A 17180-nucleotide genomic window follows, 5' to 3' on the forward strand; every position below is an offset into this window, starting at 1 on the left:
ATATTTTAATAGGTTCCAATGTCTGGCTTCTGGCAAGTGTGGAGATACAAATGACAGAAAAGAAGGTTCAGCCCAATGAGCACCAGCTGTATTAAAACTTCAAGTAGGTCTATTTAAAGAGGTTATTTCTAAAAAGTGGTCTACAGGTGTGCCTCTCCAATACAGAAACTGAGTGTTCTAGCTAGTTCTCGCCCCTCCCCCTCCCCACCAATGAACTTCCTCCTGGTAGTCTAGATACATGCAGCATGAACAAGTTTATTCTGGTCATGCCAATTAGAAGCAATTAAGGAGAAAAAGGAGTTCAGGCTGGTGTACAACAATACCCTGCTGCTAGTGGTGGGCCTATTCAACACAGGGGGTTCCATTTTTAATCTGTTTAATATCTAATTTAAATAATAATGGCTATTTTGCAAGCACTCAGACTGAAGCTGTCTAATGCCAAGTTTTACAGAGTTCATGTTGCAATTCTTATTGGAAAAGGTCACCCAACCCTTCATTCCTAATTCCCAGTTACAGAAAACATTTCCATGTTGAAGATCTAACTGAATCTAGTAAGTGCTACACCGTGATTTGTGTTCATCTAACAAGCCTTAGCCAAAGAACTTCCTCACCTAACCATATGGCCTGGAGGAAATCCAAAACATTTAAGTAAATAGAAGTTTAAATTAATCAGCATGCTGTTCGAATGGTGCTGCTTCCCACATCATGTTTTAGGACATGGGAATGTTTGCTAAAGTAACCCATTTATAAACTTTTTTTAAAAAAAACCAAGACAACACTGAAGCAGGAAGGAAATAAATGCATATACATGCTTTCTATTAACAAGATATTCAGCCTTTTAATACTATCTTTTAAAATATTTTGAACAGAGGAGTGACTTGTGGAAATACTGCCACAACATAAAAGGTATAATAAGAAGGGACTCGCCCATGCTGACATGAGAAAACATGCTCAAACACCCATGGTTAAGTGTCAAACAAACAACACTTTAATAGCTCAAGTGCCTAATCCAGTGCACAATAGTTTGATATAGGGTACAAATTGTATAATTTGTATTTTTATAGAGATAGTTATATTAGCATTACAGGTCCACTCCAACAAGTGCATGGTACTAAAATCTGCAACTTGCATAAAACACACGAAATAATTATCCATCTTACCTTCCTCAGAGTGTTCTCTGCCTTTCTCATGGTAAGATTCCTGAGACTGGCCTTGCCTGGACACCTAGCCAAAAAAGAATTCACCAATTATCAACACCAGCTGATTTTTCATTTCCTCAATTCATTTTTCACCTTACTTTGCACTTCACATTTGCCTGTTTAAAAAGTGATGCCCACATTCAGCAGAAGCACTTTTTACTTTATAATGTGCTAGAAAAAGAGATACTGTAATTGTTGTGTGTGCAGGGGGGGCATGTTCTAGTTTGTAACTTCACCATTTTCTATTTTCAGTAACACAAAAGTGTATTTGTGTGTGGATAAGTGTGTGGATTTATTAAAGTAAGTTTTTATTTTAGGAAAAATGGCACAGAGAGTTTCTACACTGTCCAAGCTTAACCAAAAAAAATCCATCTCTAGTTTGTTTTTAATGTTGGTAAGTTGCCTAGCAGTTTATGCAAATCCTTTAAAGAGTTTATGACTAATGCTCTGACCTTGCAGATTTTAACCCAAGAAATTTCATGGCTACTCCAGGCCTAATGCTATTATATGATCCTGTGATTCATACAAACCTGCCTTCCCTTGTGCCATGAAAACTGATTTAGGGAGAAAAGAGTTCTCACACTGTACTTCATCGTCACAAAAAAAGCATGCATTACTGCTTTTGTGTATCCACCTACAAGGACTAATAGATAACAAGCAAGCACTAGTTATTGCAGATATCGAACTACACAAACACATTAGTTACTAAACAGACTACCAGCTCCATTCCAATAGTATGCAAACCCCTACAAGTGTAAGATACAATTCAGATGCATCAAAATAAGTGAGAATGCACAACCTAAGCACAAACATGTTTGCAGTCAAATCTTAACATATCATATCAGGGACCTTCCCAAGTTCAATGTGACTTACAAGTATTCATAAAACTGCAGCTTCAGTTGCAAATCCCACTGGTTTTTAGTGGAACTTATTTGAATTGTGTGTGCTTGGGACCATTCCCTGACTGTCACTGGTAGGACATAGTTGTCTTCTCTCTACTTCCCTAAAACTGTAATGCCATCCTCCCAAATAATGACAGAAGCAACAGGGGAAATGGGACTGCCTTCCCAGCTTGCAAACAGCTACTGTACTAGCTCCAATGGCCACACATTTTTAACTCCAAGGTCTCTTGTGTCTCTTCCCCCAACAAGCAAACCCAACCCCTACAACTACTGACCTTCAGGTTTTTTTATGCATGAGACAGCTTAGTCTGCAGGTATTTCCTTTGGCAATATGCAGAGGACTGACTGCTTGCCTAAGGCTAGACTAACTTTGACAGCTAATCTCTGCCCCTTAACCTATTTGAGGCTTGACTTTTTAAGAGAGTTATAACATTGTAACCTACTTCCCAAGAGGATCCTTCTCATTCTTATTCTCCCTTTGAAATATGGATTTTAACTTTCTAGTGTTCTCTTTCCTCCCTGTTCTGCCCCACCACATTTCTTCCGGTGGAGTTATGGAGCTGCCGCCTAACCACCCACGTGTTTCTATGTACTCGATTCCTGGCTTACTGAGGCATATCAAGGCAAGGGCGCCGAAAGCAACCGTGATAGTAGACGAGAGTACGGCATCAAACTAAGTGTTTGGCACCAAACTGAAGCTTTTAATCTCAGACCAGGTAGGAGGAGGCTTACGTCACATCTTAGTTATCCACAAACACACAGGAATCAAAGCGGAAAGAGGCTTGTTCAGCAAGAGGCAGTCATGTGAAGGTGAGGAGAAGGCAAACTACTACTATCTACGATCTCCAAAAACTCTTTTCAGGTTGGGGAAGGAAGCTGGAAGACTCACGCGTCCGGTAAACAATACAAACGCTGTTCTTCAGTCTCTGTGCCAACCTCCAGCTGCGGAGGGTGGGGGGTGGAGAGCAAATAGCTGCAGCGAAGCAAGCTTCCAGCTCTACTCCCTCCTCCACACGCCAAGCGCTACTCATTCATGGGGAACTGTGCAGTATCAGTTTTCAAAGCGCCGTGGTTAAAACAGTATCCTACTTGGCGGCTTACTGTATCCCGTTTTCCACGATGCGCGCGCACACACCCCCTTCCCTAGCGTGCCTGGAAGAAGGAAAAAAAAAAACCAACCCCTTTCGGCACTTCAAAAGGCTAAAAAAAAAAAAAAAAAAAACCCAAAGAAAAGCGATAAACCGAGTTTTCAGGAGCCAACTCCGTTCACACTCTTTTCTTGTCCCAGAACGTTCAAGCCACCCACTCGAACGCTTGGATTCCCGGAAAGTGATCGCATCATGCCAATACTGATTTACTGTTTGAGATAAGAGGGACTAAGGACCCACGGGAAGCCTCCCCCACCCCCCAGAAACCCACACAGAGTGAACTCGTACTCTCTGTCCCTGTGCATAACTTTATGATACCGCTGCTCCTGTTGCTAACGCTTGGCCACTGCCCATTCCAGAAGTACGTTCCACTCCATCAGCTGTCGGACGCGACACTCCCCTGTCCTCCTCGCAAAGTAACTCCAGCAGTTTCTCTCCCACCACCGCCATACCTCGTGCCCATTGCTACTGGGGGTCGTTTCCGACTCGTTCACCAGAGAGGACTTGATGTCGGCTAGGTCGCCTTCTTCCTCGGGGTGGCTGATCTCGGCGAAGATCTTCTCCTTCTGGGGGTCGCCTTCGTCTTTGAACGGGATCATCTCGTCCGTGGCGCAAAGCTCCGGATCCCCTCCGCCGCCTCCCGAGAGCTGAGGCATAGTCGCTGCTCTTCCGAGTCTGCTCCACCCCGGGACGGAAAAAAAAGAAGGCAAGGAGGAGAGGGCAGGAAGAGAGAAAGAGGAATAATAATGGCAGTTAAAAGGCTTCGGACACCCAGCTTTCTGTGCTCTACGCCGCCCGCCCCTCAGCCCTAGACCCGTGGCCCTCCCTTCTCCACGCCGTCCATACCCAAACACCTGGGGGAGGGGAGAGCAGGGGAGAGATCGAGAGTGGCCTGGCTTGGCCTGCCCGGTCTATTTTGTCTGCCTGCCTTTGAAAGAAAAAAGAAAAAGAGGATACACACTCACGCCACCCCTCCCCTCCCGGTTTCTGTTGTGTCTGCTGCAAGAGGACAGGAAGGTCTGGGCAAGTTGGTGTCCTTTCCAGGTTGCTTTTATCTTCCCTGTCTCTCTTTCCTAAGGAGACGTCTAGTTTTCTTGTTGGCCCTCGAGTTCCACTTTCGCCTTTGCACTTTTCAAAGATTTGCACTTTTCAAAGAAAGTTCCACTTTCGCCTTTGCACTGTCTAATTTAAAAAGCAGAATTATTATCGTCCAGAGAGGATAAGAACTTTAAAAGGAAGAAGGCAGGTCTACGGATGCAGAACTCTGAGCCAAGAACTCTAACTCAGTTTCTTGGAAGCGAAGTGGCGGGGAGGGGTGTGTGTGCTTGGCTAGAGTTTTTAAAAAAGGGATCTCTTGCTGTCGAATAAGTCTGAGGTGTGGAGATGGACGCAAAACACTCGAGAGATATCTCCCGGGAGGGGGGGCGGCGCTGCGGGCGGGAGACCGAAAGAAAGGCAAAGGCTGCAGGCATACCCACCAGGTCTCTGCCTTTGTCCCTCCAGCCACAGGAGATTTTCTTATTTGCTGCTCCCACCTCTTCGCTGTCGCCGGCACTCTTGAAGAAGAAAGGAAGCAGGAAGGTGGGATTCACACGGGCAGAAAGTGGGGCCGAAAATCCTTCGAGTGGGTGAAAAAAAAAGTTCTTGCCTGTCAAGAAAGCAGGGGCGCTCCTTCTACCCAAAAATGTTAGTCCTCCTCGGGGTAGGAAAATGCCAAGGCTCCGCCAGGGTCGCCAGCCCTCAGAGTGGATGCATGGCTCGGGTGCTGCAACCTGGGAGCGGACGGAAGCGCATCCGACACTCGGGTTGTCGTCTTCGCCCCTCTCCAGAGGGAGCAGCTCCCTTCCGTGGTCCAATTCGCGCGGCAAAACAATCCACACAGGTGTGTGTGTGCGCGCGCTCGCGCGCGCACTCTCTCTTTCTCAGTCTTTCTTTTGCGCGCGCGTCTGGTGGCGGTGGCAAGGAGGAAAGAATCTTCTTTTGCTTGAGGTGCTGGGGGACTTTCCTGCGCTTGGCCGCACGAGTCCCGCGTGTGTCGTGCGCGCGTGGGTCTACGCACGAGGCTCTCGAAGCCGCTCGGCTGTGACGGGCTGGCTGCGCGGGCCGTGTGAAGTGGGAAGCCAGTTGTCTGCCTCTCTCGCTCCCTCTGTAATGTAACTTTAACATCCCCTCCACCCACTCCTTCTCCTCCTCCTCCCTCGCTCCTCTCGGCTCGCTCTGTTGAAAGGGTGGGGGCGGGGGGAGCGAAGATGAAAGAGAAGCCGCCGCCGTGATTGACAGCGCATTGATAGACGCTCTTGAGAGAGGGAGAGAAAAGGAAATGTATCCATACAGAGAAGCAGGGGAGGAAAAACAACCCAAACCTGAGCTTAGAAAGCTAACGGGAAAGTGGAATAGGAGAAGCCCTCTTACTTAAAGGCACCGAGAGCCCGGGCATATAAATAGAGTGTGTCAGCAAAGAAATCTAAGTTAATAAACCCAGCTAGCAAGTGCCACATCAGGGGAAGGTTGCCTGCGAGGTTCGTAAAGTAGGGGGAGGTGCGGGGGAGGTAGTAAAAAGTAGGAAAATAAGTCAAAATGGGAGGTCTCCCGTTCAATACATCCTCGCATCCCCCCAGATTGTTTACATTTTGATCACGTCAGTGATTGACCCTTCTCCAATTCTCCTGGCATCGTATATTATGATTATGATTATTATTTTATTATGCATGGACTGAATAAAAAGAGCGATGAGGGTATGAAGGAAATTGCTATTCCAGGGGGTGGAGGTTTCTAATTCACTCTTCCCCTCCCCAAGGAAACCTCTCCAGAGAGGACAAATAATAGTTATCTGAACATCTTCAAACAAATCTGGAACAAGGATGTTTTTCTAGGGCTGCTTTGTTAAGACTTCCCCTTTTTGGAAAGGAGGGGGAGAGCACACATGCAAAATTGTTTTGTAGCTTAAAAGGGGAGCTAATATGGGTGGGTGGGCTTTTTGTTTGTTTACACTGCTACAGTTTCAGAAAAAGCAAACCACATGCTTTCATCCTTATTAAGAATGGTAAGGCACCCACAGAGAGCAAAGAATCTAAAATGGACAGGGCAGTCCATCTCATTCGCAGATTGGTATAAGCATGAGTACTAGCATCTTGGAAAAGCAGAAAACTGACACCACGAAGGTTTTCTCCTTCTAATGTGCAATTCTGTCCATATTTACATGAAAGTAAGTCCCTTTGCCCTGAGTGGGCTTTACATCCGAGTAATCGTGCGTGGCATCAGACTGCATAAAGAATTCATTCGTATTGGCCTTAATACGAATGAATGAATTAATAAACAACAACCTTGTTTAGCTGTTCGTATGGTAAGGTACAATTAGCATGTTATACTTTTTTTAAAAAATCAATTCTAGCAATGTGTGAATGGGAAAGGAGACAATAAAACTCTTGCAGTCCGAGCCTGCTCATGTTTACTCGTAAGTAAGTCCATTGAATTATATGGAACTCCTTAGGAAATTAAACTGCAAAAAAAAGAAAGCCGGTATACCACTGAGGACTACGGGCGATACAAGCCTTCTAGCCATTTTGCGGTCCGGTCCGGTCCGATCCTTAAGCAGTTTCTTAAGAAAGTTTTTAACTCCTTCTGAAACAGCCAGTTGAGAGAACCAGCATGTTACGATCAGACTGTTTTAAAAGCTGGGATGAAATGGGGAATATTTTCGTCACATCCTTTCCTACAACCTGGTATCAAAATCCATCTGAAGTTAAGTAAATCTTGGGGGGTGGGGGCAGGTGGAGATAAGAGCCACAAGGATTTGGGCTAGAAGCCAATGCATTGAATAAAGGACACGTATATACCTCCTCCATCCATATTGATAACGAGGGGAGATAACCCGAGAATGAGCCCTTAAGGCTGTAATAAGGGCTGATCCTGATGTTAATTCGGAAGCATGTCCCACAATGGGGCAGGTAAAGGTAGTGCAACGTGAACCTACCATGTGTATTCGGAAGTAAATGATTCGAAGCATATTCCCAAATGATAGCCTTATTTGAAAATACATTCTATCGAGATCAATGGGATTTACTTCTTAGTATTAATAAGATAAGACTGCAAACATTTTTGCTCTTTAAACTTGGAAGCTTCTGCTATGTCTAGGGCAGTACCCGTCGTGATACATACGTTCCTCTCTTGGCACAATCGGCCACTTGGAAACTGGAGAAGTTTAAGGGACCATTTGTTAAGTTTTGATCTTGTTCCACCTAATTCGAATCCTATTTTCCCCTTCATGTTAATTGTTTGGACTGCCATTCTCATTTGCAGAATCCCTCCCTTTGCCCTCGAGATTATTGTAGTTTAAACTACCTAATGGGAACCATTTAAGCAAGGGAGGGGGGAGATAATTAGTGCGTAAAGGGAGGTTCAATTTGATGTATTTTAGCAGAGAATCTTCTGCGCTGGAAAACCAAGCCCTTTTAGATTATGCGAAGGGTTTTTAACAGGCATATGAGATTTTAGGCGTTTGCTGTTTATATAGTTGTGTATATCGGGAGGCAACTAAAGAGAGGGGTGTTTTCTATTTTTTTTTAATCGGAGAAAAAAATAAACTTAGAAGAAATGTATATTTTGATAGATCCTTTGATTACAGCCCTTTCTGATAACCAACCACCAATATAATACCCTAGGAAAGGCATTGTTTTTAATAGCACTCTATTAACTGTCATAACGATTAGCATTTGGGTCTCCAATTAACATGTGTCTAATCGATTGGAATTGCCATTAAAAAATCGAGGACGGATGGTGAAATCCTTTCCAGTTCCAACGAGATTTGTGTCAATTTTGGTGGTGTTTACTGTTCCTGGACCCCGGAGGAGGTGGGGAGAGACGAGAGGCTTTCTCCAGGGAGTGCTGTTCACACGGAGGTTTAGTATTAATCTGATCCCTCTAATAAAACAATTAGGGAAGGATTTGTGCCTGTTTCTGAAATGTGCCCTAAATCTATTATTTTCCTCCCTCCTCCTCCTCCTAGCAGCCTACATACCCATCGGCTGGTAAACAAGATTCCCCCTCACTTTCCCTCACCACCACCCTTTTTGCGAAAGACATGCTCTCTTGATGTGAAATAAAAAGGAGTTACTGCGAAAGTGGCGGCGTGGAGACGGCTCCGCCAGGTTCCAGAGATACCCTTCCCCATGCAGCCAGAGGGGCTAAATCCGAACAGCAGCAGTGTGCCCTGCCAAATTAGTCTCCAGCAAACTAAACTGTGTGTTTAATTAAAGGGAAAGAAGCCGTGTCCCCTCGTGTTTTTTTTTTTTTGTTTTAAATCGAGACAAAAAAGATCCCCTCTTCTCTTTCATGTGGGCTGGAGGTCTTCCCAATCCCGTTTTTTGTGGGAGTCTTTTAAAGACAGAAGAGAAAGAAGGGGGGCGGGGTGAGTTGGGGCGGGGGAGACTTAACGATTTATGACAAGAGGATACACTCAGGAAAACCTCAATCCCAACGCCAGATTTAACTGGAGACAACACAAGGCTGTCAGGACTCTCTGAGTTCATAGGTTGTTGGAAAGCAAAAGGCGAGCCTGTTTCAAAGCCTGGGCTCCCCATCGTAGGCGGGGGTGGCGAGGAAGGACTGGACGAAGCTTAGGAATGAAGGGAGGCAAGAGCGGTGTTCAAGGGCACGTGCGAGCCCATGCATGCTGCATACTCGGGGGCAGGGGGCCGTAGTAGCTACAATTGAGCTGATGGGTTCAAAGAACCCGGCCCCAAGCGCTAGCCTTCCCTATTCCCTTCACTATCTCCCCTCTGGAACACCGCCCCTCTCCCCTGAGTATGCACCTTGGAGAAAGTCCCGTTCAACTTTGTAGGACATGCTGCCATGTAAACAGGACTTCCCTCCCGATTATGCCTACTTAGGCCCTTACCTGGGAGGAATTACTTCCGAACAGTAACCTTTTTAAAAATCACACCCTTCTTCCAAATACCTCAAAACCGCATCCATCTTCTTACCCCAGCCATTCTGCCTTCTACAACAACCCTGTGACGTCGGTTAAGCCTAGTAAGCTCTTAGGCAGGAAGTCCCTATGCACATTTAGGAAACATAGGAAACTGCCATATACTGAGTCAGACCATTGGTCTATCTAGCTCAGTACTGTCTTCACAGACTGGCAGCGGCTTCTCCAAGGTTGCAGGCAGGAATCTCTCTCAGCCCAGTTTAACTCGGAGAAAAAGCATAGAATTGAGCTGGATCTGATTTAGGACCTATGCGCATTTTCTAAATTACAAGAGCCCCTTTGCCTCAATGGGATTGACTTCTGAGTACGCATGCAATGTGTTATTTATTTATAAAGTCATATCACAGAGCAGTGTAACTTGGCCCAGAGTCACCCGGTGAGTTTCATGGTCGAATGGGGATTTGAACTCGGAACTCCCGGGTCCTAGTCCAACCCTCTAACCACTGCACCACGTTGTCTTTAGTTAGGGCCACTTGAGCTTTGTTAGACGGGAACCCTACTAATTAGATGGCATGGCTGGCTGGGAAAAGAGTGTGTCAATGTATGTATATATGTAAATATGGGCTGAGGACAGATTAAAACAAATGTGGCGGAGGATAAAGAAACCTAACGGTAATACACACGATATCTGAGTTGCTGAGATAGGAATATTATTTAAACATAATCTGCATTTGTTGGGGCATCAAAGCAGGAATGCTAACTGGTATGCAGAGTCTAGGTCGCTCCCTCCAATCATCTAGACAAGCAAGCAATTCTGTTCTTCTCTCCCTGTTGCTACTTTCCTCCAAAGATATATTCTATACGAGGTGGTGTTAAAACGCGTGTGCCAGGCAGCCCAGGTAAAGATGGGCGGGCTGCCTGGATTAGGATTAGTTTGCTCCTGGGTTTGAGAGGGTTCAGGAAAGAAGAGGGGGTCTATTTTGAAAGGTGCCGATTGGAACCATTCACAGCAGATAGTGAAACCTTATTGGGACAAGTAAGTTGCGGGGGGGGGGCACTTCTTGATACCTACGCAAGCTGTATAAACCCCACCAGGAGGAGAATGCATTTAACGTGCATCCAGATCAAGGTCCCTGCTCCCCAACATACTTGTCCCAATAAGTTGGGAGGGAACCACACACATGTAGCGTGTGTGTGGTGAGCAGAGGTGCACCTAGGCAATGTTGGAGTCTAGACCTAAAGGCATTTGGAGCGGGCCCCCCCACCCACTTCCCTGCAAACTAAGCGTCATGCCAGCAACCACACCAACAGGGACAGACTAAAGAGGATTGGGGGGGGCCCAGGGGCTGTGGAAGCCCTGGTCTTCGCCAGGAAGTCCAGGGGTAAGAGTGCCTCTGGTGGTGGGACAAGTAAGGTCGTAGCCATAGACAGACTTCAGGATGTGACTAGATTCGCCATCTGGGGACTGTAAAACAGACCCTGGAGCAGCATCAATAGCAGCAGCAGCAGTAGCAGCAGCTGGAAACGCTTGTTAAACAGGAGACACGAAAGGTAAAGAAAGAAGCAACCATAGAAGCAAGCAAGCACTTCTCTTTCTCAGCAGAGAAATACCGGGGCTGACTAAAATCTTTCTGGAAGCCACTTCTCTATACCCCAGATATATGGGACAAGGCAGCAGTTAGCGCGAGTGAGGGCAACTCTATAAGTTGAAAGCTTATGGGCCTTATGGCTTTACACGCCCCAGGATCCTTGTAAAGAGGTCCGGGGCCTGACTCCGTTTTAAGCCCTCGATTTTGCAGTTTGCACAGAAAAGCAACAGAAACGCCGCCGTCCACGAAACAAATTTACAGCCCGATCCTAAGCTTGGCGACTGGGAAGTAAGTTTAGCTCATGTAAGTAAGACCTACTCTCGAGTAAGCGCGCTAAGGCGGCAGCCTGCTCCTATAAAGGTCACAGGTGTTACTTGGACGTTCGTTTGGGCTTACTTCCGCCCCGTAAATGCGGATCGAGTTTCAGGCATACAGTCAAATCCATGAAAGACCGGAAAGGAAAATGTGGAGGGAACAAGAAATCAATTTGTGAAAAGGAAATTTAATGTTGACAGGCCAGGTTGCCAGCATCTTCCTACCTCTAACCTAAAAATAAAATAACTTTATATATTTTAATTGCAGGGGGCAAAACATTACAATTCATTACAAATAACCCAGTTATTCACAGAAAAGGAGATCAGCCAAAGCAGAGTCGTTGCGTGAGAAAAGGCCGCTGCGGCGAGCCTGCCCTTATATAGGCAGAGGGCGGGGTTATGGGGGCGCGCAGAGGCGGGGCGGCGGCTCCTTTTGATGTCCCGCCGGCTGTCTCTTTCATCCTCTTTTTCTTCCCCTTTCTGGCCTCTTTGTGTGACTAAATTTGGCAAGAACATGGAACCGCGCCAGTTTTTCCACGTGTGCACCGAGCTCCCAGCTGAGCAGGCAAGGGTTCTCTTCCGGGTAAGGAGACAGACAGAAAGATCAAAGAGTTTGGGGAGTTGGATCTGAAATGAGAATTGAAAATAAAAAGAAAGAAAGGAAGAAAAAAACCCAACAACAACATCCAACCCTGGACACCTTCCAGTCCCTGAACAGACTGACTGGAGGGAGTTTGGAGCACATGGTGTAAAAATAAAAGCAATCAGCGGAAACCAGTTAGATTTACCTCCTCTCCTCTTTTCCAGATTTCTGTTTGGCATTTTGGCAATTATTTGGAAAGAAGAATAGCTTGTTCTCAATTTGCGCTCCGTGTAGCTCAATGTCTTCCACTGTCAATATTATTTTAGCAACAAATATATGTCTTGCACGTCTCTTTTCTCCAGCTGAAATAATCAGAACAAAGGTGCTGATGAGAAGGGTTTTATTATTATTATTTTGCCTTTTCCTTCCCTGATGATTCACTGCAAAAACCTTCATCATAACAGTGCTGCACCGAGGAGAAGAGAAACACTGCCTCCCAGATTAATCCCTAATTAGGAAACCTCTTTTCAGACACAGTAAGCTCTGGCAGATCTGCAGCAAGAGAGAGTGGGAGCGGTGGAGAATACCATCTAGTGGGTTTCCCCACCTCCTTTCTTTTCTTTTTTTGCCAGGGCAAAATATTTTTAGAGCTACGTGCTGTGTAATGTTGTTGTCTGTAATCCACTCTTTAAATGAAGCAGTTTCCTATGGATTTAGCCTGGAATTACTAACATAGCAACTGTGACGTATTACTACTAATGAAAGCATCCACAGATTGATGCTATTTCTGCATCGTCTCCTAAAACTGATGGCGGATTTCATTGGCTAAGGCAGAAATCCTAAACATGCTTACCAAGGAGTAAGCCCCATTGGACACAGTGGGCCTGACTCCAGAGTAAACATGCATGGTTAAACCAGAGATTTAGCCTGCTCTCATTACCACGGTTCAGCCATAGGACATAGAAGTGAGACTTCTGTTGAGTAAAACAAAAGATTAAGTGGCACACAAGGCAGGGCCTTTGAATATGTACGCAGTGATTTTGCCCCACCCCTCATGAATATGTACTCAATTGCCAGTTGCTGGGCGACAGGAGAAGCCTCTGCCATTGGCCAGAGAAAGCTAAGGGCCGCTGGGAGGGTGCACCTTTGGCTCCCTCAGTGAACATGACACAGGGATATAGTGTCCATTGTGTGGATGGGTTCAAATAACCCAGGCCGCCATGCCCCAGGGGCCGCACCTGGCACCCCAGCGACACCTTGTATCTGACGTCAGATGTGCAGGGGGCCTGTCCGCATTGCCAATGAGGTCATGTGCCCCGTTTGCAAGCACAGTACGGCCAGCGCCACATTTGCAGTGCTGCGGGGAGCACCTTTCGCTGCTTGTATAAGCAAGGAGATGCGTTCCTGGCTGGGCTGAGAACCCAGCACTGGCTGAAGCTGCTCAAAAGTGGAGCCACACAGCCCCATTTGTGATACGGACATGCCCCCAGCACATCTAGTGTCCCCAGCATCTGATGTCAGACACAGGGGTGTGGCTAAGGGCTGTGGGCCGGCACCGGTGGCTGAACACAAGCTGCTCACGGCTAAGGCCCTGACTTCACAGCAAGGGGGAAACCAGCCTGGCCCCATCCAGTGCCTAGGGCGGCTGCAGGGAGGACCTTCTCCTACTTCCTCAGCCAGAGAGACACATTCTGCTCCAATGGCCAGTTGCCCACGGAAGGCAGAAGCAAAGGGAAGCATCCTCCAAAGCTGCAGCTCCCATTGAGGAGTTTGCCCCTCATTTTACTGACCCCCCAACCTAATCACCCATATCTTCAATCCCCCAAACATACTGTATTTACCTGAATCCAAGACCAATCCCCCCCCAAGTGCTTTGATGTAAGAAATGGGGTGGTGGTGGTATCTGTCTTAAATTCAGAGTCCTCTTCATTTGGGGTAATATAACCTTTTTAAAGGGGTCAATCTTAACCCCCCCCCCTTTTAAAATAAGGTTATACTTGTATTTACCAAAATTTTGCCATCTTCTGTTTGGATAAATATGATATCCCCCCCCCCCCACACACACAAACGTGTCTTTGCCCTCTCCTCACAAAAATGTAAGTGAGGAATTGCTCCTTAAACTTTCCTTCTATTGACACCCCTGGCATTCTCTGACCTCTACCATGAGCCAGAGGGCTGAGGGTTGTTAAGTTTTTGGTGTGTTTTTTGTTGAATTATTGCAATCCATTGTAAGTCATCTTGAGAACCATTTGGTGGAAAGGCAGGGTGCAAATACAGCAAGTATGTAAGTAAATAAATAAATACCCCAAACTACGCTACACAAATTGAGGATTAGTGGAATCAGATCATGCACTGTTGCGACTGCTCTTTCTGTGTCCTTTGACTTGGACAATGTGTTTTCAGATTTATGCCCAAATAAGAAATGATTTGTACGTATAATTAGTGAAGAGAGAGTAAGAGAACATGCTTGTTTAATTATTTTAAATATCTTCAAAATAGTTTTCAAATAAATATAGTAGCTTCACAAGATATATATATATATATATTCTGTGGTATAAATATTGTGGTAGTAATTAAAATGGATAATTAAAAGGAGATATATGAATTTTAAAAATATCCTAGCATGTTTACTCTTAAGAAAGTCAAACTGAATTATTTGCTAGTAACGTGTGTTCAGGGAGGTGGTACTTTGGGTGAAATTGTCCCAGACATGTAGCTCATTTCCCACCTATGCCCCCATCGCTAGATCCCTGAGGTTAACTGGGGGGGGGGACTACTTTTCACATACTTGGTGTGTTTTTCTTTATCATCAGTCAATTGACTGAAAGGAGCATCAATAGATTTATAAAGAACAGTTCTTTCGATAGTTCATGAGCTCACTTCTGTTTATGTTTAGGATGAGAGTGTTAATGTGAACTAAACTGTTATTTCTCTTTCAGATATATCTAGCATGTGGCTCTCCCACCCCGTGCGCCATGCACTTTGCCCCTTCTGTGCTCCCCTATTCTTTTTCCTAATGCTGCCACAGACCCCTCCTATGCATACTTACCTGGGTGTAAGTGGGGGGCTTACTTCTGAATATGTTTAGGGTTGCAGCCAACATTCCTCCTCACTTTCTTTGCAATGCTATGCATAAGGCACACTGAACTCAGTGCGATTTAGTTCTGAATCAACATTAATATGATTGGTCTGCTCTGCATGTGTGCTTAGGATCACAGTTTGACTCTGGACAAGTTCATACAACTGTTCTGCATATGGACATGTGTTTCTGCTTTATTTTTAGCTTGTATTGTGCAAATCAAATGGTGAACAGAGAATTTGAATTGTTCGGCATGATCACAAACTGCCTGCTACTGCTTAGCACATATTAGGAAGCAGTGGTGTCCTGCCAGGCTGCAGTACAGAAGAGGCAGGAAGATTTCCAGGGTGAAGAGAGGAAGATTCACACCAAGGATAAAAACAAAAACTGCTAATGGATATATTCAAAATTAATTGCTAAGAAGTAATTTAGTTTAAGAGTACTTCTAGTAGTGTGTGTGTGTGTGTGTGTGTGTGTGTGTGTGTGTGTGTGTAATGTATAATAGAAAGCAAAGCACCAGGCACATCTGCAGCCCTTCTCTTTCCAGTCCCATTGTGAGCTAACCCAACACTGATGTGTGGTTCTTGCATTTTATTTTTCTGCACATACTTTCACCTTGCCACTCTGTCATTATGATGGGTGTGTCATGGGAGAGTGTGTCAAGAAGCCATATAATCCTCTGAGACATGGTGGATCAAGGTGATCCAGTTGACATCGTATACCTGGACTTCCAAAAAGCTTTCGACAAAGTTCCTCATCAAAGACTCCTGAGGAAACATAGCAGTCATGGCATAAGGGGACAAGTATATGTGTGGATTGCTAACTGGTTGAAAGACAGGAAACAGAGGGTAGGTATAAATGGAGAGTTTTCACAATGGAGGGAAGTAAGAAGTGGGGTCCCCCAGGGATCTGTACTGGGACCGGTGCTTTTTAATTTATTCATAAATGATCTGGAAGTAGGGGTAAGCAGCAAGGTGTCCAGATTTGCAGATGATACCAAACTCTTTCGGGTAGTGAAATCCAAAATGGATCCAAATCCAGCTTCAAGTATATGCTGATGGGATCTGAGCTGGCCACACCTGCATACAATTCTGGTCACCACATCTAAAAAAGGACATTGTAGAACTGGAAAAGGTGCAGAAGAGAGCAACCAAGATGATCGGGTCCTAGAGCACCTTTCTTATGAGGCAAGACTACAATACCTGGGGCTATTTAGTTTAGAAAAAAGATTACTGCAGGGAGACATGATAGAGGTCTATAAAATCATGCATGGTGTGGAGAACGTGGATAGAGAGAAATTCTTCTCCTTCTCATATAACACTAGAACCAGGGGTCATCCCATGAAATTGATTGCCAAGACATCTAGGACCAACAAACGGGAGTACTTTTTCACACAACCAATAATCCACTTGTGGAATTCTCTGCCACAAGATGTGGTGACAGCCAACAACCTGGAAGGCTTTAAGAAGGGTTTGGATGACTTCATGGAGGAGAGGTCTATCATCGGCTTCTAGTTGGAGGGCTATAGGCCACCTCGGGCCTCAAAGGCAGGATGCCTCTGAGTACCAGTTGCAGGGGAGTAACAGCAGGGGAGAGGACATGCCCTCAACTCCTGACTGTATGTTTTCAGTGGCATCTGGTGGGCCACTATGTGAAACAGGATGCCGGACTAGATGGGCCTTGGGCCTGATCCAGCAGGGCTATTCTTATGTTCTTATGTTGGTAAGAATGTGTCCAAACTCTGGATACTTTCTGCGATCAATTGTCCCTACCTCTGCTTGCTTTCTCTCCCATTCCCTCAGGATGGGTGGAAATCAAAATCATGGGCCATTGTGCTCAGCTCGGGCAGATGCTGAACTGGGTCCTGTGCGTAGCATTTTATGAATGAACTAGTGACTGTTAAGCCCGTTACATTAACGGGCGCTAGAACAGTTGTGAAGTTGAACATGGGAGCCGGCTGCGCGCCTCAAGTGCCGCCACCGCCTCTGGCCTCCCCGCGGCCAGGCCAGGCCGGGCCCGCCGCCGCCTCTGGCCTCCCCATGGCCAGGCCGGGCCCGCCGCCGCTGTCTCTGGCCTCCCCGCGGCCGGGCCGGGCCCGCCACCGCCTCTGGCCTCCCTGCGGCCGGGCCGGGCCCGCCGCTGCCACGCCTCTGCGCCACGCATGCGCAGAACACCCGCAAGAGACACGGACGCAGGTACCTTAGGGTTTTATTATATAGGATGTACTCCTCACCCCAAACCCTACTGTCACAGATTTTTGTTTGGTAGTCTTTGCTGTTTTTTAAATTTAATTTTATTTCTCATATTTGTACACCGCCCCAAACTTCTGTCTCTGGGTGGTTTACAACATAAAACAAATTAAAACAGAAATTTGTTATTTCTCATCCAGCCCGTCACTACCCCTAGGCAGGCATTTAGCAGGTTTATGTCTTCTGATAAC

The 17180-nt window shown here is 45.9% G+C and overlaps 1 protein-coding gene across 13 annotated transcripts in view; it reads right to left on the reverse strand.

Annotated features, from left to right (window-relative positions):
* The window catches only part of LEF1 (lymphoid enhancer binding factor 1), a 148002-nt gene extending 142459 nt beyond the window's left edge, over window positions 1–5543 (reverse strand). The window contains exons 1-3 of one of the 13 annotated variants that reach the window (XM_053252494.1): window positions 4728–5543; window positions 3702–3924; window positions 1161–1224 (exon numbers count right to left, since the gene is read on the reverse strand). In XM_053252494.1, the coding sequence (XP_053108469.1) occupies window positions 1161–1224; window positions 3702–3905 (268 nt within the window). In that variant the 5' untranslated portion in view covers window positions 3906–3924; window positions 4728–5543. Of the gene's footprint in view, window positions 1–1160; window positions 1225–2072; window positions 2243–2833; window positions 2856–2990; window positions 3219–3537; window positions 3681–3701; window positions 3925–4095; window positions 4137–4210; window positions 4352–4727 lie in introns of those variants that run through there. The other 12 variants (XM_053252497.1, XM_053252498.1, XM_053252499.1 and 9 more) reach the window with 12 other exon arrangements.
* Between the last annotated feature and the right edge of the window lie 11637 nt (window positions 5544–17180).

This window comes from Hemicordylus capensis, chromosome 5 (genome assembly GCF_027244095.1).
Source record: "Hemicordylus capensis ecotype Gifberg chromosome 5, rHemCap1.1.pri, whole genome shotgun sequence".
NCBI lineage: Eukaryota > Metazoa > Chordata > Lepidosauria > Squamata > Cordylidae > Hemicordylus > Hemicordylus capensis.